The sequence below is a fragment of the Pteronotus mesoamericanus genome, unplaced genomic scaffold (assembly GCF_021234165.1).
Source record: "Pteronotus mesoamericanus isolate MK-2021 breed Mesoamerican mustached bat unplaced genomic scaffold, CSHL_Meso_final contig_220, whole genome shotgun sequence".
Lineage (NCBI taxonomy): Eukaryota > Metazoa > Chordata > Mammalia > Chiroptera > Mormoopidae > Pteronotus > Pteronotus mesoamericanus.
In genome coordinates this window covers 3,309,231-3,331,183 of record NW_026555091.1, presented here as the reverse complement: position 1 = coordinate 3,331,183, position 21,953 = coordinate 3,309,231, and the positions used below count along the sequence as shown (strand labels likewise).

Sequence of the window (21,953 nt, the reverse complement as noted above, 5' to 3'; positions counted from 1 at the left end):
TAAGACAATTTTTAACTAGCGATAGTCATCAAATAAGGATAAATGTTTACTGAAGTATCCTTAAATCATGTTTTTAATGCTCCATAAAAATCTGCTTAAAAAACAGTACCCTTGGGGAACTTACACGTGCAGTCAGGGTTCTATAATGTAATTTTCCTAAAATATATTTTACACTTTTAATCTATCTTTAAAAAGCAATAGTATCTTTCAAGCATACTAATTTATTTAAATCTTTCAGCCTCTGAAGTAAACAAAAATATTAACTAATCAGAATTATCAGTTAATTCCTACTTGGATCCTTAATTTTAAGTCGCAGACATGGGGAAACTTCTTAAGATAATGAACTGGTATATTCATTACACTTAACATACGATTATGTGAAGCATTATGTTAAAATCTCCATAATCTGACAATGGTTTTAAGAAATTTTATCACCCTCTTTCCAGTTTCTGGAGAATAACGTTTACCTAATGAATGAGTTGGGATTTGTCCTCAGAGAAATATCATTAATGAGAGATAGTAATGAGCCGAGAGGCACTGCATCCCATAAGAAAATCAACACATACACATTCTAAATGAAACAAACATACAAAAAAAAAAAAAAGGGGGGAACAGCAATCGTGGAGCAGGCAACTTTAGGCTGAAAAGTTTCTTCCCAAACATATTCTAGTCTTGTGTAGCAACTGTAGAATATTTAAGACCCACACTCTATTACATCACAACATTGTTTATTATGTGAATTTTTTACAATACAAACAAAAAAATACAGAGATGCAATATATGAATACAGCTAAAAGCAGAATGGTGTCTTTTTTTTCTTTTCAAGAGGCCATGATTCCCATTTCTAGTAAAATAAAGAGACTGCACATAGATAGAAATAGGTTGGTCGTTAGCTCCACAATTTTGCCTAGAAATGATCTATAAATGCATTTTCCCCCTGCTACTTACCATAAAGTGTAAAAAGGGAATTAAAGGAAAGTTTCCTTTAGATGCTATATTCTATTTTAGCAGGGCCAATATATGGAAAATACCTAAATTAAATGTTATTACAAAAATGAAGCAGTAATGAGATTCTGGCTAAAGAGGGCACTAAATGAGAATAATATATATTTAAAGAATCCAAAACAACAAACAAACAAACAAACAAAAAAGGCTGTTATAAAAAAGCTCTAGGTGCATGGTAAGCATATACGTTCTTTTTTCCATGTGTATTTTTAAACAATGGAAGTGTCAAAAAATAGGGTCAACTGTGTTAGACTAAATTACATTATTGTATACGCTGTATTGGATGGAACCTTTGTATTATAATTATCATAGAGAAGCATAGTTTGTATCATATTATGGCAATTTATCCTCAGTGAAAACCTTTCAGAGTCCTTTTATTTTGGAATATCCTGTAAACAGTCAAACCACCAGAACATGATTGTACAATAGTAAAATGTTTTCTTGCATTAAATTGAAGACATCTGTTTAATAAAAAAAAAAAAAGAAAATGTAGGAAAGGTACTTAGAGCTGTTAGTTTCTAAGTACACAACACCCTAGACAATTCAAGGCATCTTAATTTCCATTAAGAACAAAAAAATAATAATTTTTGTCATGCTGTTAAATCCATCATTAAGGATAAAACTGGTGCAAATTGGTCAAACGGATCCAACAAACACTGATGTCCAAGCTGGCATATTGGCAACTAATACGAACTGGTGGTCAATAGAGGGTTTAAAAGATCTTTCCTTTCTTCTTATTCTTTTCCAAGGTTCTAAATGATTTAAAAAAAAAAAGAAAAAAAGAATGACTGAATATATTATAAACAACATATGGTAGCAATAGCTAACCCATTTACAACCGCGTTAAACTTTCAAACACTATGCTTTCATTTGAAAAATTAAAAGATTTAGGAGTGAAAAATGAGGACAGCGCTAGTCCCTAATAGTATTGCCTTAGACAATCAAATATTTGACACAATTCCAGGATAAGTACAGTAGGTATCTGACAAAACCTCATTTTCAATATATGAGAACAATTCTCAAATAAAACACAAATTTTAAGAAAAAATCAACTGACATCTAACAGGGTATCCTTTTCTCCTCTTGTCATTACCATTCTGAAATGCGTTTATTTGCTTTTACAATCATATTTTCCTCTTCCTTGGGAGAAAGCTAAGAGAACAAATGTCTAATTTTGAGAATGTTTAGCAGTGAGTAAATTGTAGAATACTTAGAGCAATTCAACTTTTCAGTTAAATGGGACTAATGAAGGGGGAAAAAACCCCATGGTACAAATATTACTGGGTTTTTTTTAATAAATAAAAAGTGAGCAACTTATTAACTGTATTAGGAATTAGATATCCAAAAATTTTATCTTAAGAATTTTATTCTAAAGAAATAACTCAACACAAGTAATGTATGAGAGATCTTTTCAGCAGTGTCCTCTATATGCTCACCCAAAATGGAACATAACCATTATGTCCAACAATCGGGAGGGAGGAGGTAAGAAATTGATTATGGTGAGCTAACTGGGGAGAATGCTATGAAGCAAGTAAATTATAGTTATGAAGAGTGTTAAGTGATGGAAAATGCAGTGAAAAAAATTACTATTATGTCAGACAGATAACAGTTACTTATATAAAAATATTTATCCATGAAGTAATTGTGTTTTAGATGCATGATAGTGGGTGATGTCTTTTAAAATGTTTTAAAAATAAATAGGAAAATACCTCTTTAAAACATTCATGTACACATTTTTTCGAAATCCTGATATTAGTTACCTTGAAGAATTCTGCTGTTCTAAAATACGTTGTTGGGCTTCCCAGTTTGCTTTCTCATCTTCAAACTGACGACGTTTTTCCTCTAGTTCTTTGTGCTGTGCTTCCAAATTCTTTTTCATTTGCTCGTGGCGCCGTTGGAGCTAAATCACAGCATGATATATAAAATAAAACTGGTTAAGAACTCAGGAGCAGAAGTATATTTTATTCATCCTAATTTTTGTTAGAAGTATGAGCACTGAGTTTTTGTGCTATAAATTCAGAGTACCATCTGGAAAGCACTGAAATTCCTCTTCCTGTAGGACTTGCCACCCCCAGAAAAGGTCATTGACCCAAGAGTATAATCTTGAGCGAGAAGGAAAAAAAGTGTAACAAGCTTACAGTTGTACAGCACTTTATAACAGGCCTAACCTGTCTTATTTTTTGTTACTCACAACATGGAGGAAGCTCAGCAGGGAAGACACAACTGCTCCCTCCCACTGTATAAATGAGCAAGCATTTGAGAGTTTAAGTCACCTGGCATAATCATTAGCCACAAAGTAGCAGGAAACCAGGATTTGAGCATGTCTCTTAATTCCAAGTTCAGAAAGCTGAGACAAGTGGAAAGAAAGCAGAGGGATAAGGACCAAAGAGTTCCAAGATCAAGGTAAGGTTCCTTGATTTATTTGAAACATGGTTCTCAAATGTTAGTGTTCTACAAATCACCCAGAGTACTTGTTAACAACATAGAATCCTGGACCTCACGTAACCAAATTAGAGTCTCTGGATGTCCAGAAATCTGCATTCTCAACATGCCCCAGTGACTTTAATGCAGCTGGTTCTTCCTACTTTGAGAAGTAAGGTAGGAATGCTGGCTGCAAGTTGGGAAACACTCATTCAAAGTAACTGCAGAAACAAAGAGCTTATGTGAAGGTTCATTAAATAACTTCATTTAAACACTAGTCAACCTACTTCTGAAGAAAACAGTCATAAGAAAAATCAGATTAAATCTAACTATACCGAATACCTAAGAACTATTCAAATTCTTCAGATGTTGCAGCAATTATGTTCTATTAAAGACCATATTACATCGGTGTGTTAACATCTTGAATTTGGATTATAATATAATTTTGCATACAATTTGTTTAATTATTTTGTAAACCCAAAAAGTGACTTCATACTCTGGTTTCTCTTCAGATCGTATAAATCTTTCACCTTTTACCAAAAAGTGACTTCATATTCATTCCGATTGCAAATATTTCATTCAATTCCTACAAAACAAAACCATCTAAAATAAATTTAAGCAGATTTGAGCTAACATCTTCCTGATGATAGCAAACAAGTTACTAAAAAAAAAAAAAAAAAAAAAAAATCAGAAAACAGGAGAAGAGGGAAATGTCAATAATTACTTAAAAACAAATGAGAGGTAATTAAACACACATAATTCAGAATAGTTACTGCTGGGAAGAAGGGTGACGGATACTGATGATGCCTTATTTTAAACTGGGGAGTAGGTTCACAGGTATTCATCATTCTTACCTTTACATTTCTGTCACATGTAAATATCTGTTACTTGTATGTATGTAAAAGTACAGGTCACAATCCCTCACTCTCAAAAAAACCTGCAGGGCAGGTAGGGTGTGTTTTAAAGCTCACATTTTTTCAGATTTTAGAAAAACAGTGCTACTTAGAAAGATTTACATACTATATTTACAAAACACCTCTTGGGCTTTCCAAGGTAGCACCTACTCTCAAATATATTTGTATCTTTTTGCAGTAAAATATATAAATATTCACATCAAGTGAAATGAATATAGTTCTATGTCTGGTTTTGCAGTGTTCAGAGCTTCTTATGATTTGAAATCGTGGATACATGATTGTGGACTTGTCCAGTGATTAAAAGCAAACACAGATTCAAATAACAGCTTACAACTCTGCAGCACTGACCAAGTTAAGTTATCCCTCCTCTCACATGAGAAAGGGAGATGCACAAGAACATCTACCTCCAGGGCTGTGATGTGGACAGGTGACATCATAATACATGACAGGTGCTCAGTGCTATGCCTCATGCACTGAATGGCTGGTTATTAGCAGTGTGTGCTTTGAGTATTTCTAGTGTTAAGTGAACTTGAGAAAACTGTATTAAACAAGGTTAATTTAAAGAGGTTTCTTCACCTGTACATTTGCATACTTACATGGCTATGGTATTAGGGAAAACTTGGCCCAGATCTCTTTACAGGTAAGTCCTTTCAATGCTAGGAAAGACCCCATCCATCAAAAGAGCACATTTCTGAAAACTCGCTTTCACCATTCACAGCAGCCATAAAAACTCAAGGGTTCTTTGGCTACACTTTCATGATTATTTGTTTATAACATTTACTCTTGGGAGCAGGTCCTAAAATATTTCTATCAAAAATAAATTAAACTACTTTTAGATTTTCAATGGAAAATCTAAGTATGGAGATAATAGATTCATGATTCCTATTTTTATTTCCTTTCTGATATGGAGTAATTATTTATTAATTAGTGAAGGGATAGAGACTCATTTAGATTTAATAACAGGCTCATAAATAAAAAAACTAAATTTAATCTCCAAAATTTTATTTTAACAGATTCCAGGAAGCTAGTCCTGCGCTACTTGGCAGTCTCAAGCCAGAAGGAATTATTCCATATCCCCAGTGAATTAACTCTAAGACAAATATAAAAATAGTGCAAGTCTTTTTTAAAAAAATAAGAGATTACATGAAAACCCCAGTAACATAAGAAAATTCTAAAGTGAAAAAAACATTTCCTCAAAACTGAATACTTTTCTCATTCCATGCATTCTGTCTACTTAATGGATTGGATTAAGAGTACTTTTGGTTATGGATTAAATCAAGAAGGGTTTCAGTATTTTTTATGCAGTAATTACAAAAACAATGAGATAATCTGTAAGGATGTAAGAGAACAGATCTGAATTTCCTTAAATATTGCACATTAATATTATCCCATATATGTAAAAATAATTTTGAGCACAGTGATAACAAATCTATGCTGAGAGAACTTCATAGTGCAATCACTGGTCTGTTTTGTGTTTACCCATAGTTTCTCTACAAGAATATCACATTCCTTCACCTTCTCCCCTTTGACTGTAGTTTACTCTATAGTCAATTAAGAAAGGGTCTTTTTTTCTCATGCACATGCAAGTAAGTCTGATCTATTATTACCCTAACACTAGCTTTTATTCTTACATTCACTCAAAACTCTGATATTTACTTTTCCTATTTTGACTATATGGAATGACTTATAATTTCATTTTTCACAATTTGTTCATTCTAGTAATTCATTGTAGGTATTCTGACTATTACGTCTTTCCACTAAGTACACTCTTGTCCACTTACATAGTGAAGTATATATTTTACTATAAATATAGTGCTTGCTGTCCTTTCTCCCCTTCATTACATTAGGGTATTATATTCAATTTGGAAAAATATTTATAGAAAGGTTATATGATCTATGAATTTTATTAACAATATTATTTTGACAAGGACTACTTGTCATAAGAAGTGGAAATACTAGGTTGATCACCTCAGCCTCAGAGTCCTTCAGTTTCTGCACTTTCTCCTTGACCTTCATCTCAAACACCTGCTCCATCTCCATCTCCATCTTCTTCATCTTAGCGACATGCTCCCTTCTTTCTTCTTCCATCTGTGCCAGAGGGCTCCTGTTACAAACACGAAGGATACTCATTACATGTCCAAAAATAAAAAGTTAACACAAAACTCTGAGTGATGAAAACAAATGACATGCTGTATGCCGTTCCTTAAATTTCCACTGTTCCTTGTAAATAAGTTTCAGAATAATTTTTCAATTATTCTCACACCATGTAAATAATACAAACACAGATTTGAGGTTTCAAACACAAATGTGTTAAAAATTCTTTAGAAATTTTAAAATTTATAAATATTTATAATCTAGAACTTCCTTCCAAACATGTCATATCTAAACTTGAATCCCCGGGAAATAATTATTATGAAAATAGATCTAAACAACAAAGGCAACCTTAGCGGGATTATTTCTCTAAACCTAGTACTTATCAAATCTAAGGATGACCCATTAAATAAAGCATGGAAGGAAAATGGAAGCATTCCAAAATATATTCACAGAATGGAAAACTCGAAGAAAGTTATTTCATTTTGTATTTACTTTAAGCAAAATTTTAATGTGAAAAAAGGAGTTGAGTTAATAAAGTTAATACAATATATGCAGGATATTTTTAGTTCTACGAATCTCCAAGTGTTATAATCTCTTCTTCTAAGACAATCACTGCCATTCCAATTATACTATTAATTAACAATAATTCAAATTTATTTTGGTAACTGAAATGACATGCTGGAAATGTCTACCAGTCAAAACCTAGAACATTCTTCATTTAGATTTACAGAATATTTCTAGTCCACTTTGGTAACTTTCATGCTTTTGAAAATTTATTCCACCTAACTCAAATATTTCATTCCTTAATTTTTAAAGATGTTCACAGTGATAAAACATAACACAAACACACACACGTGGGATCAGAAGCAAATAAACACCTTGATAATTATTTTTGATATGCCAGAAAATAGATACAAGGCTAGTTAAACAAAAGTAGGTCAGTATTCCATTGACATTACAAGTCCACAGGCTCAAATCTCTGCACAATTTTGTTCAAAATTTTCATGTTGAAATACAATACACATGAGCTTTATGTTAAAGCTAATATATTTATAGACCTGAGAGAATGCCAAAGTATGGGTAACCTGCTACAGTCCCAGGGAGCAGAGAAAAGTAAGCTCTGTGGCTTTTGAGGAGCTTTGAAAACTATTCACGACACTGGGACAACTTAAGAGGCAGCTTCTTTTCTGACGCTGTTGATAAAACATGTTAATAACAGGCTTTGACTACTGAATTTTACATTTTAAGTCAGCGAATTTTATCTCAATGAAGTGATTAAAAAATTAAATCATGGCTGAAAAACAAAATCAGGTCTTAAATATCACCCATAACTTCAAGGCTAGTCACTAATCCTAATTTGACAAACACTGAAGGTTCTGACTTCCCTCCGGAAGCTGAATGCTTCTGCCCCTGAGAGCACCCTTCTTCCCTACCTTCTTCCCTACCAGGAGGGAGGGCAAGAGAGCTATGCAGGAACTAGGAAACAAGAGCCAACAGGGCAGGACACTGGCTGCTGCTTTCTTAGCAAAAAAGAAAGGACAAAGACGTGATATGGTGTTCTGATCAAGATGACAAGTCTTTGCAGTCAGTGTTAAGTCAGAATAAAATGTTATTTGACTAATAGATATTTCTTCACCAAAAGAAAATTCACAAACCTTCTGTACAGTTTAACAATTAAGCAATGAATCAGAAGTTCTGAAAATGAAACTAAGCCAAACATTAACTTAGAATAAGAACCTGCATTCAAAAAGTGAGGTCAACAAATAACAAAGTTTTAAGTGCCATTTTTTCAATAAAAGCTGATGAATCCCTTTTTAGAAATATATTTCTCATCTCTATAGTCTCAGATCTCTTGGGCAGAGTGTCAATGAATATCCTAACATGACATGCCAAATATGTGTGTTCATGTGTGCACACATAGGAGTATTTTTCTGGTGAGAGTGTCCAAAACTGTTGTCAGCCTTTCAGAAAAGGTCTATAATCTCACTTCTTCCACCTCCTAAAACTGTCCGGAGTCTAGAAAAGAAATAATTTAATAACTGTTTTTGAACTGAGTCTCAAGAACTGAATATGTATTTTTAAGCAACTTAGATTCTCCAACAATATTTGAAAACAAATAGTTCAAGACTGGAAATATATTTCAAAAGTTAGAATTCAGCCCTGGCCCATGTGGCTCAGTGGGTTAGAGTGTTGTCCAGGAAACTGCAAGGTCGTGGGTTTGATTACCAGTCAGGGCACAAGATTAGCTTGCAAGTTCAGTCTCCAGTCAGGTGTGTACAGGCTACCGATCAATCAATTTTTCTTTCCTTTTCTCTCTCCTTCCCTTACTCTCTCTTTACAATCAATAAGCATGTCCTTCAGTGAGGATTAATAATAATAATAATAATAATAATAATAATAAAATTAGAATTCAGATAGAATTGTGTCTTAAAGTTAAATATATATATTCCTACTTGTAACAACATATCTATAAAATGCTCTTTTAAATTTATCCTTGGGAGGAAAAAGGCAATTCATGTAAATTCAAAGAATTCATAGTAATATTTGCACGTGAAAAGGCTACCAGTTTACAAAGAGTAAACACTGTCATCTAAATTATTAAATTACTCTGGGGAAAATAGGATACTTTTATCGCAGAGAAACAGGATACAATGTTTTGAAATTTGCTTTTAAATTCAAAATTTAAATATTTAAAATCCCTACATGCTAAACTTATGTCTTTGAAAAAACAAATAGCCACTTACATGCCTTCAATTGTGTCATATCTAAAAAAACAAAAAATATAGAGAACTGGCATACTTAAAGTAAACCACACCAAAAAGCAGCAATTAAAGGCAAGTAATGAGTTTTACAATTAAATAAAGCATGTTCCCTAAAACAAAAGTTTATGGCAAAATTTGTTAATGCTATTTCCTTTCTTTTCCAAAATTGTTAATTATACCAAATCATCAAACTAAACATGCTGTGCAATTATTTTCTTACAGTCTGTTCAAATTTCTAAACCTATTTAAATATGCGTATGTGTACTTTCAAAAGAAATTTGTAATATTTCACATTTGTGACATTTTAAGTTTTGGGCTTTGTAAAAATACAACTCCTGACCAAATGAATTGATATATTACTATTATATTTTAAAAATGGTCACATATAGAATATTTAAATTACATTACCTGCCTGCTTTTTAATGGGGAACTCTTCTTCACACTCGGATACACTAAAGCTTATTAACCTAAACTTGTCAGAGAAATTTAAAACAACTCAACCAAAGAAATAAAAAGGCGTGAAGTTTTATCTTTTTTATAAAAAGAAAGGATATAATATAACTTGAGAGAAATTAGTATTTGATTAGACAAGCTCATCAATTTTTCAGATTTTAACCACAAAAGTCTAACAGCTGGATTTCCCCTCAGCTTTATTAAGATACAACTGACATAAAAAATATTGTGTAAGTTTAAGGTGTGCATGTGATGTATAAATCTTGTTGTAAGTCCTTCCAAACTATAATTGCTCCAGGGTCACTCACATAACAGAAAAAAATACTTTCAGACATAAAGACTAAATATTTTTCTTTTTAATCCATGGTTCAGTACACTCTACAGTCCCATCTACAGTAAACTGACTCACAAAATTAAATATTAATCAATTTATTTTACTACTCAACATCTAATATTAAAAAAGTTAGCTTATATTCTAAAACCAACGTGTGATTAGCACTCTATGGAGTGTACAGTGCCATACAAAGGTTAGTATAATTATAAATTTTGAATAGATTCATATGTATGTGCAGTTGATCCTTGAACAACATGGTTTTGAATTTCTACATGGATTTCCCCCCAGTAAATACCTGAATTGTTTTCGATCCCTGGTTGGGAGTCTACAGAGGCAAGTGGCTGCCTGTATGCATTACCTACACCATTTTGTATGAGACTTGAGCACCTGCAGATTTTGATATTGGGGTGGAGGGAGGCTGGAAACTCCGATGTAGACATTAAGGGATTACTTAAGCTTTGGGGGAGTCAAAATTTATACATGGACCTTTGACTCGAGTACAGGAATCAGCACTCCTAGCCCTTCCATTGTTCAAGGGTCAAAAGTATATGTATATATTTTGTGTAAGGGCAATAAAAAAACAGGTCTATCAATAATCAGATGAATAAATGACTATATCAATTTTTTTCTTTTCTCAAACTGCCTGCAGATATTACTTAAGAGGGCATACAAGGTAATAAAATGATCAAAATGACCTCATTTTTTAAAAAAAGGACCAAAGCAATTGTCTAATTCAGTGGTTTTCAAACTGAGGTCTCTATATGAAACCTTCCAAGAGTTACTTCAACTTCTGCAATTTTAAGTGAAATCAATTTCCAGATCCTCAACTTTCATACGGTCTTGCCTAAAGGGATGGGCCTGAAAGTTTCTAGGTTACAGACAGTCCATCTCTCACCCTACAAAAGAAAGACTTATTCTCCCTTACCTAAGCTACATTGTCCCAGGTGTACCTGGAGGTGTGAAATCCTCAAGTGACCAAAGTCTCTCTCAATGATTAATTGAAACATGTATACAATGTAAACCCATAGGTTGTATCTCCTGATAGTAAACATGTTTCTATTAATGATAAAGTATAGTGTTGGGTTTTAGCAATATGGTATCTAGGTCCATGTTGGGATGCTTTGAGTTCAAAAACACAGTAGAGGGAAGCAGCTGGATAACTGGCAATTTCTGTTTCATGACTTAATCTCTTCCACTCCAAGCTGCCTACCACCATCATCAAAGGATGCATTGTTATGGAGGGAGGAGTCCCATGAAGGTAATACATACAGAACATCAATAAGAAGCCTAACCTCACATTTGCTTACTTCACATATTTAGGTATTAGTCATTTCTTTCAGTTATTCATGGATGGGTCTTCAGCTATAAAGAAAAGCACCTTACATTAGCAAAAGCACTGTAAGTTGCTGGTAGTGACTTTAAAAAAAAAAAAAGTTAACTGGAGCCCTGGCTGGTGTGGCTCAGCGGATTGAGCACTGGACTGTGAACCAAAGGGGCTGGTTCAATTCCCAGTCAGGGCACATGCCTGGGTTGCAGGCCAAGTCCCCAACAAGGGGTGCGTGAGAGGCAACCACACATTGATGTTTCTCTTCCTCTTTTTCTCCCTCCCTTAACCTCTCTAAACATAAAGAAAATCTGTTTTAAAAAAGTCAAATGGAATGTTTTCTAAAATTGCTAATTTTCAAAACAATATAAGCTACAGCCCATGGATAAAAGTTCCAACAGACTTCTTTCAGATTTAGTATGTATTATGCAATAAAGTAATAAAAACCCAATTTAACATAGCATATCAATCAATATCTATTATGACAATCATTCCCCAGTTTGTTCAACCTTTAAAAATATTTGTTTCTCTACTTACTATTAACATAGAATAATATACTAACTCCTAGGGCAATTCGCTTCTTAGCAGTGCGACTTTATTATTTTCACAGGTACAGTTTGGACATGAGTCATCTCATTAAGAAATACATTTCCAATAGAGGCCTACTTTTTATGTTTTCGTCTGGGTTACAGTTTAACTCAAGTGATCTGCACTACAATTCTGTATATGCAGAAGAGTTTTTAGCAACACTGTAAGTTTTACTATTTTTCTCTGAATTATACTTTGCTTGCAACCAACAGCAGAAATATCCAAGCACTACTTTAAAAGCTTTATATTTGAAATATAAAAACAAATAATTCCTTATTTATAATAAATAAATGTTTAAAATAAGAAAAATAAACATTAAGTGCATACATTTAATGAAAAATATGTACTGATAGTACATTTCCCTTTAACATACAAAATTATCAGTGGATTTACTTGTGTATTTCGTAAAAGTTAAAAAGTGCTTAAGCTAGTGAAATGCACTTAAAATGGATTAGGATTGGATCACTTTGTAATTTATATAATTGTCTATTACGCTGTACACTTGAAACTAATATAATATTAAATGTCAACTGCAGTTGAAAATACAGTAAAATAAAAATGTAAAGAATTGACTGGCCTTTTAAGAATATACTTAAAAAATTAAAATGAAGATCTTATTGGCAATATTTATTATGATGGATCCTTACATTTTGTGATAAATCTGATGCAAACATTGCTTAAAAAAATAAAGTTTTTTTTCTCATGAGCTGAACCTTACCTCAAATAGATCTTGTATTTTAAATATTAAAATACTGTTAAAAAAATAACCAAATCAATTTTTCCCAAAAGTCAATATTTTGCAAAGCACGGATTACTAATCCCCTATGTCAGAACCACCTGGGTGTTTATTAAAAATACAAATCCTCAGGCCCATCCCCCATCTACTGAATAAGAATTACTTGCTAATTATTAAACCTAGAAATTACCTTTTTAAAAATCACTCTCACAAGATCCTTGAAACCAGAAAACCTAGGTATTGATCACTGAAGTTCCTCAAATAAGCTTGCTATTGCCATAAGAAGAAATTCAAAGTTAAGTAAGAAATTAGGGTCTATAACCCAAAAATAATCAGGAAAATATGGAAGAAAATAAACACAGAGGCAGGTCTAATATCAGACACGGAAGAGAGCGGCTTGTGACTGCCAAAGACTCTTCACGCTTTGTGTGCTTTCTCCTGAAATGTGAAGGCCATGTGGAGACATAAACATTTTCTTTTCCATTCTGAGGGATGTTGGCCACTATAAAACACAGTACTGCTACTCTGAGAACTTGCCTTTCTCATTTTTTATACAGATGATCCTTCAGATTATCCTTTCATGGTAGTAACACTTGGTACAAATGTACAGACATTGTTAAAATGTCTTCATAACACTTATGATCCTCAACGATCCCAAGTAAAGAAAAAACAGGGCACGGACATTGTTACCACCAGCGTCCTCGCACATCTCCTTCACCCAGCCCCTAGGAAAGCCACCACCCGGCGGGCTGAGGCTCACACTCGGCAGTCACTCACACCACTCCACCAACAGAAGAAATCCAAACTCCGCTCACTGACTGACTCAGCGTAAACACACAACAGGAACAGAGAAAGTAGTAAGGAGAACAAGGCTACATTCATCTAAATATTTCTTTTGTTTGGTCCTGTCCGTTTTATCAATATGATGTTAGTGAAAACTCTATCTTAAAAAGGTTTATTTTAAAAAGACATAAGAAAAGGTAGAAGCTCTGTGTTTAGTGCGCTTCAGGAGACAATGAGATGTTTATCTTACAAATAAAATGGCTTTTATTTATTTAATGAAATCTTGATAGTAACTTCTCTTCTTCCTTTAAAAAAAGTATTTTCTAGAAGAGCTGTTTGATTTCTAATTAGGGATCTATTAAATGTGTTGTGTACAGATTATAAAGATGATTGCAAATGACCGAAAGGGAATTTCTCTTTCTCTTTAAAAACAAGGTAATAAAACACTCCCTTTAACAATTAAACAGTAAAAAATTGTACCTGCCAAAACGAAGCCTAAGAATATACATTTCTGCTGTTGTGAATGAATAACATTCCAATTTTCTATTAAGTAGCCAGGAGAAATTTGATGAAAATGAAATAATTATAAACTACATAAATGATACCTTTTCTGAAGGAAATAATGTATACTTACTTAGTAAGCTGCCCTTTGTTCTTGTTGTTATCAACTCCATTGTAAGTCACAGCGGCCAGTTTTCTGCTCCGGTAGTTCTCATAGTGTACATTATTAGTGACATCTTTCAAGTCCTGCATATGAGTTCTGTCATAAATAAAGAACAGAGCAAGAGTTTGCTTCTATTAAAAAGCAAAGCCAGGTACATACAATGCACTAACTTGACACCAATGGAAATTTAGGCTCTAAATGAGAATTTAAGAGCCATAAATCCTCCCAAAGCAGTTGCTAAAGATGACATTTCTCCAGAAGAGTAATTACCTTTATGCTACAGCAAGTCCTCACTTAACATCAACGATACAGGTTCTGGGATTTTAAGCAAAATAAACTATAACAAAACCATTTTTACTACAGCCTAATAGATATAAATAAGAGTTAAGTTCCTATGGCATCTCAACATTATCATAAAACAACACTGAACAAAATGACATTATTCAAGGATCTGCTGTACATATTTTATTTTACTAGAGAAGGGAAAGTAGGTTAGCTTCTATTGAAGCTCATAAAACCAAAAGAAATTATTTTCTTTTAGCAGTATTAATATTTGAGTTTTTACTAAGGTAATAAATTCCAAGGGACGCTTTAGATCACTTTATCAAGTTGAATTCAAACTGGCAAATTTTATTCATTTTTTATTTTTTTTAAAGATTTTATTTATTTTTAGGGAGATGGGCAGGGAGGGAGAAGGAGAGGGAAAGGAACATCAATGTGTGGTTGCCTCTCACATGCCCCCAACTAGGGACCTGGCCCCCAACCCAGGCACGTGCCCTGACTGGGGATCAAATCGGCACCCTTTGGTTCACAGATTGGCACTCAATCCACTGAGCCACACCAGCCAGGGCAGGGGGAATTTTAAGTCAGAGTAAATTTTTCTGTTTATTCAAACTGTGCAGTGAATGTGGTATCTTGGTTAAATGAATGCACATAGCCATTTCCATAATATATTAAAAATAAACTGTACAATACATAAGACAGTTTCATCGTTCCTCACTGATTCGAGATGCTAAAGACAACCTGAGCTGCTGCATGAGATCCTGGCACAAAGCAGGTCCCTGAACACATGTGGTGTGGCAGCTGTGTATCCTTTGATCCTCCCTTTCCTCACCATCCATTCCTGTACCTGCCATCTGCAGTTTCCACCACTTTAATAAAACTCCCTCTGGGAGACAAACATAAAGGTGTACCGTTTTTACTCTTCCCTATATCCAGGAAGCATTTACTATTACTTTCCCCTTTGTCAACAGAATGCGATGTTAAATTACTCTCTGGTTCAATTCCTACTGTCTCACATTTCCATGCAGTTCTCTGATAGTTGACCTCCCCCCGGCCAGTTCTAAGTCTGGGTTTTCCACATGTCTCCTCTCTCTTTATACTCTGTTCCTTGAAGAATATATCCTCTCTCTGGCCACCACAGTTATACCTAAAGCTTGACCCCTCTCCACTTCAGCCAAGTCAGGAAACTCCTTACCCCAGGCATAGCCAGTGGCTGAGAACAAACAGCTCCTGCTAATTTGTCACAGATTCTCCAGACTTGGGAGCTCCACTGCCTCTGGAGCTCTCTTCTCAGCCTTGAGTCAGGACAATCTCTCCTTGGTTGTCACTCATTCTTTTGGTACCAATATATGTTATAGGTGACACCATAAAATCCTCTTCAACTATAATCTCACCATTAGAGAAACATGCCTTCAAAACCTAGCCTTCCCTCCTCCTTTTCCCTAGCTTTTCACATTAAAGAAGAGCAAAAGTCTTTTCCTTTCTACTTTCCATACCCTTGTCAGTGTTAAAACCTCAACAGAAAATAAAGTGATAGACACATTTTCCCTATATCCCTAGCCACACAGGTTACTTTATATCTTTGCTAATGACTTTAAAACCCTGGTGAAATAGCACAAGTTGTCTCCGTGCACTGCTTGCTTACTTACTTCAGTGCTAGAATGAAGAGGATTTAAATTAGCTACATTTTTAAAAGGCAGAAACTAATCTCTCCAACTCCAACTTTATTTAGAGGGTAAAAAAGCTCATTATTTTCATCACTGCTCACACTTACCTTATCAACATATTTCTTAGAATTGTGAAATCACAATGTTCACCATTTTCAACTACAAAAAAAGAAAAATAGAACAAATACATTATTTCCACTAACCCCAGGCTTTCCAAAGGAAATTTCACAGGAAACAAACGGGGGGAACGATAGTAAGAGAATATCCAAAATAGCTTAGATTAGTTTTTCATTAAGGTTTATTTTTCCTCTGTGCCATTGAGTGACAGTTGCCACTGGCACAGTCCCAGGGCAAGGATGCAACCAAGGGTTTTTTCTTTCAGCACCAGCTACCAAATCCTGGCCCCACTGCCCAGGGGAGGACCTGTGAAAGTGCTATCATTAAGGTTTAACACTGTAATACAGTAGTTAACTTAAGGACATGCCAGGCAAGCATACAATATTGCTTTTCTATAGTTTAATCCTCAGTGATCAAATATATAAACCTAATAAATGAGCTCTTCAGAAGAACAATTTGAGATTTTGAAAGGGGAGATCGTATCTTTTTCTTTATTGGTAGAGAATACATTTATTCCATGATAAGTGAGTTTTAAAAGTTTATTGGGGGGAGGGGAACAACGGTAAGAGGGAAGTCACTTTAGAAAAACCTTCTTAAGCTAACTAACCAAAATTAAACTTACAGGAACATCTTTGGGGGGGGGGCAGCCCTAAAACTAGAAATACAAAGCAAATTCTTTCGCACAGATTTTAAGGGTTGTACAAGTTCAAAACCTCAGCTGAGGAACTGAAGGCTACCCGGGGATAAGGGACGTAGGAATGCATACAGTGACACTGGTAAAGCCAGTCACTGATAAGGACAGTAACTTGGAACCTTACTCTAAAAATTATGGAATTTTTCAGAGTAATAACAAGTAGATAAAACAATCCTGACTTAATCTTCGTTCCAAGTTACTGTAACACAGAAGATTTTCGTCTTTTTATGAGGTTAAACCAATATAATAAACACGAACTTGGGAAACACATCTGTATTGCCAGCAGACTTCTGAGATTTGATGCTATGGCTACAATTTTACTGGTGTTTAAAACCCCTTATGAAATTAGTAGAGGATCTCTTAATAATGATTGTTTTTTTTACTCTAAAGATCTGATGCCAAAAATAGTACCTTTTATCCTGAGGAAACCATGAATGCTTTAATTAAGCTTATGAAAGTTGTTCTCATTCTTGAATGTCTCAGACCCACCTGAGACTCATAAAAAAAGACACCCTGTCTCCAAAATTGTTTTCACTATCAGAAAGTTTATTAGATCCCTTAGAAGCAACCTTTGGAGCCCAGATAAGAACCCCTGCATTATAAGCATGTTTTCAAATAAGAAAACAGAAATAGACCTAACGATAGGGCTGAGGTGGGAGGGTGAGGCACTGACAAGTGACTCCTTAAGTATTACAGTGTTAGCATTTACCACATCCTTGCCTTACTGAGTGGGACACAGAATCTGAGAAACTGGAATGTCTGAGCAAATGAGACTAAATGAAATTGAATTCACAACTACCTTTGAAATTTTAGAATGTATCAATACAGTGAGCTCGTATAGAAAGTCATTCACTAAAGAAATCCTTACCTTCAGCAACACCCCATGGATACTGCCTTCCTCGGACCCTTTTGCCGTTAACTTCAATGATAGTATTACTACCTACCACAGCAAGAGGTAAACGGTCCTATAAAACAAAGTATTCTTGTTCAAATACATCTCTGTAGTCCTCACAAATTCAAGAATAAAAAAGTTACATTACTCAGCACATTAGCAAAAAAATCAACTTGATGATAGTCTCTACATTCACTTTTATAGGGTATTCAATTACTATTAAGTAAATTGCCACTACATGGTATTCTCACCAATGTAAACAATGAATAAAATTATATTGTCCCTGAAAATTTTAGAATACTAAAGCATATACTGATCAAATTATTTTCTAGAAAACAGGTCCAGAAAGCTATCCCATACTGAAAAAACTAAAAAAGGTAAAAAAATATATATACTGACAGAGGAAAAAAATGAGCCTTGTGACTAGTCCACCTACCTGATCATAAATCAACCCTAACAGCTCTGGAAGCAGGAAATACTATACTTGCTAAAATCTACCACTGGAAGCCCAGATAAGGGAGGCTGATTTGTATTCATTCAGACTATCAGAATACAGTCTTTCAAAATTCTTATAGCTCCCAGAAATATATAAGAATTTTTTGTAAAATATATAGATATTTTATAAAACCTCAGAAATTCTTTATTGGCAAGGTATGAATATTTCATTATTCCAAGATAATTATTTGCTTACATAATGCCATTAATAAAAACATCATTTTTAGGTCCAGGGAACTCAGAAAACCAGTATAAATTAAAAACACAGAAAATTATGTTGGTATAGATTTTTGGTTGGTTTTTACAGAAGAACAAAAGAAAACATATTTTTGTGCAGCTCTTACAACCAAAGGTTAAGTAAGTGTAATAGTGCTTAAGAATAAATTCTCTCCCTTCTCTCCCTTCTCTTTTCAAAAGGGAAAAATTATATGAAAATAGTTCATTTGAAAACCGTATGAAAAAGACTGGAATTATATTATTCATCTCTCTATTCCACATAATGCCTTATTACATATAACAGTCACTCAAAAAAGTTAATTGCAAAGTTGAAGTCAACACTGAATAATCTCCCAATTCATGCTGTAAGCCAATGACTTAAAAACACTGATATTTTTGGTGTTTCTGGTGGATATTACAGTGTTTTTAAGTCCCCAAAACATTTTAGTATGTGTATGAGAATGAACCTACCTTTATTTTTTTAACAAGCTTATTTTCTTCTTCATCATCTGTCTCTGGAAATTCATATATTTTAATTTTATGTTCTTGGATTTCTTTCATTATCTAAATAGAAGAGAAAATTAGCAGAAGAGAACCACACATAGTGGTACATTAGCTTTATTTTTATTATACTCAGCTTAAGTTCCCATGAGCCCTCAGCTTTAGGTCCTTTACTGTTTTTCAATGATGTAAAAATCATAATCTAAAAACAAAGTATTACGCTGTCTCAAAAAAGCTATAAAATTGAAATAGAAATACCATTGCCAAAATTCAATTACTTCAGAAGTGTTAAAGTCATGTGCTTATAATACCAAGAGAATTCTAAACCATGTAAGATTCCCGAAAGGGCTTTCTCTAGTTGATTTCTACTATAATGGCTTTAGGTCCTGTATTTATAAGGACTGAGATTCTTTCTCTAGATATGGCTCTCACCATTTTACTCAGCTGAATTAACAGAGCTTAAACTCACCAAAAATTTTTAGTAGAGTTTTGCTATGGTTACTAAAACTAAATACAGTATTGGCTTCAGGAGAAACACATTTACAATACCAGAAAATATCCCTGCATGAACATGTGCATATGCATAAATCAAGGGGCAACAGATACAAGATCAGGCAAGCACATGGAGAAAATATGCCCTGGAAATTAAGAAGCTAAGATAAGGCATTAACAAGGAGAATGCAAAAAAAGAAAAATAACTCATTAACATCAGAAATAACCTAGTTCAAATTATCTCATCCATATACTCTAAATTCTAAACAGGATATGAATATCCAAATAATGTTTAACTACCTACCCTATTCAAACTCATAACAAACCAGTAACTGACAGACCTGGAACTAGCTCCCTGCTGTATGATATTTTAGCGCTATTCTCACTGCAAGCGTTCCCCAGAAGCGGTAAAGGGAACCTAAACAAAATGTGTTAGGTAGAAATAAAACTGCCACTGAAAAAAGAACAGGACCACACATGTTTTACAACTGTGGTATGTATGTATACAGAAAAAACCATGAGACTAAATAATGTGTCAAATGAACAACTAGAATAAAAAAGAAACACTAAGAGCTAGCTCTAAAAGCAGAGGTTCTTAATCAGAAGTTGTATATTGAAAGGGCCTGAGTGAGCATCATCAAAATAACAAACTCCAAAGCCCCATCTTAATCTACAGAACCAACTGGTTAAGGATATGATACAATAACTCATTTTGAAAAAGTTCTCTAGATGAGTTTGATAGGCACCCTGGGTTAAGAACCACATTTTTAAGCATGTGAAAAAAAATTGTACAACCACTACAATGTAACCAATTTGGAAGGAGATATCATTGCTTGCTAATCATTTTTGTTAAGTTCTTAGTACTGTTTCAAATCAAGATACATAAAAATCAAGATAGAAGGGGAGAAATGTGTATGATTAATATTTGAAGTTAGAAATAGCACATTACAAAATAAAAATGGGAGTGAATAAATAGAAACATATACTCCTGGTGGAAATGCCAAGTATAGTAAAAATGATGTACTAAAACAGTCTAAAATTTTAAACAGATTTAACACATTACATAGCAAATTTCAACAGGTTTTTGTTTTTGTAACATGTTTAAGGTATTCTAAAATTCACATTGAAAAAGGTGAAAAAACAAAGTTTCTTGTTACAAAGGGGACTGCAAGGAAAATAAGAGATAATTAACTCTAAGATCTACTTTTTTAAATGTTATACAAAATAACTGCAGTTTAAAAAGATATAACATTGGCCTAAAATAAAAAATATTACTGAATTAGGAGTAATTCCAGAGACTGACCCTGCATTTCTTAAAATACATGTAGCAAACCAAATATAACAATGAGGAAAAAAATAAACCCATGCTTTAAAAAGTGTTCCGCTTTTATGGAAAATTAAATGTTAAAGACATGATTAGGTACCACTTTATTCCAAAAAAATTTTTTTTAAATAAAAATGACAAACAGTGCTAGCAAGACACTGAAACAAATATACCCATTGGAGAAGGAATTTGATTGTTTTATTGGAAAAGCACCATGACAAAATGGGGGGGGGGGTCATAAAATAATCATATCCTTTCAAAAAGTAATATTAGAAATTCAGTTCATGAAAATAATTCTGAAGGGTGTAGGGAAAGGTGCTGGTGAAGGCTATACAGAAACATCTAAAATAGCCTTAGGTGACAAAGGATAAGGCCCTATGATAACAGATAAGAGCTCTGAGGAGAAAACTAAGGCAGAAGATTATTTTCAAGAGTTACTTGTAGTACGGTATATTCAACTGTACAGAAAAGTAGCAAGAGAAGTACACTGTAAACATTATATTGGAAATAAGAAAAACTGCAAATTGCATGAATGGTATGAGAAACCCAAGAGTTCAAGCTCATTCAGCCCACCTGTTTTTTAAACTGTTGGCACTCCTCTGGCGTGAGTGTGTCTGCTTTGGCAATAAGTGGGATGATGTTCACCTTTTCATGCAAACGCTTCATAAACTCAATATCCAATGGTTTAAGTCTGAAATATACAATATTTAATATGACTGAAATGGTAAGTTTGGCAAAGCAGATTCTTCACGCCCCTAATGCTAAATCAAATACACTGGGACGACTTGACTCGGCTATCAGAGACAGTCTGTGAAGATGCGCTGGGACAGCAACGGTCAGGGAGAACAGGCTTCAAAAAGCACAGCAGTGGCCAAGGAGCCTTCACTTGCTCCTGTCCTGTTCACAGAGCTTTGACCCTAAAGACGAATCGGAAACACCTGAAAGGCTCCTAATAGGCTTTCCTAGAATTGCCTCTATATTTATTACTCAGAATTTGACAAATCTTTGTTTTTAAGAACCCCATATACAGTTCTTCCTACCAACTATATTCCAAGAGAAAAAGCTCAAGAGACAATCTTTTCACCACCTCTTACCCCATTACAATATGGCTGCTGCCTCCACTTCGACACTGTACTTGCAGGTCACCAAAGACTTGCCTCCTCCTAACTGACAAAGACCACAGGCTTTGCCATGC

At 34.0% G+C, this 21,953-nt stretch overlaps 1 protein-coding gene and 1 non-coding gene across 2 annotated transcripts in view; both read right to left on the bottom strand.

Moving 5' to 3' along the window:
- Positions 1-749: 749 nt before the first annotated feature.
- SEPTIN7 (septin 7) overlaps positions 750-21,953 on the bottom strand; it is a gene marked incomplete at its 5' end in the record, with an annotated part of 53,334 nt that continues 32,130 nt past the window's right edge. The window contains 8 exons of the mRNA XM_054571310.1: positions 750-1,757; positions 2,766-2,905; positions 6,309-6,444; positions 14,049-14,174; positions 16,135-16,186; positions 17,707-17,803; positions 18,913-19,005; positions 21,332-21,449. Of these exons, the coding sequence (XP_054427285.1) occupies positions 1,718-1,757; positions 2,766-2,905; positions 6,309-6,444; positions 14,049-14,174; positions 16,135-16,186; positions 17,707-17,803; positions 18,913-19,005; positions 21,332-21,449 (802 nt within the window). The remainder of the gene's footprint in view (positions 1,758-2,765; positions 2,906-6,308; positions 6,445-14,048; positions 14,175-16,134; positions 16,187-17,706; positions 17,804-18,912; positions 19,006-21,331; positions 21,450-21,953) is intronic.
- Positions 16,335-16,465, bottom strand: LOC129068945 (small nucleolar RNA SNORA30/SNORA37 family). Its single transcript, XR_008528969.1, has one exon. It is a non-coding gene; the product is annotated as a small nucleolar RNA SNORA30/SNORA37 family (small nucleolar RNA).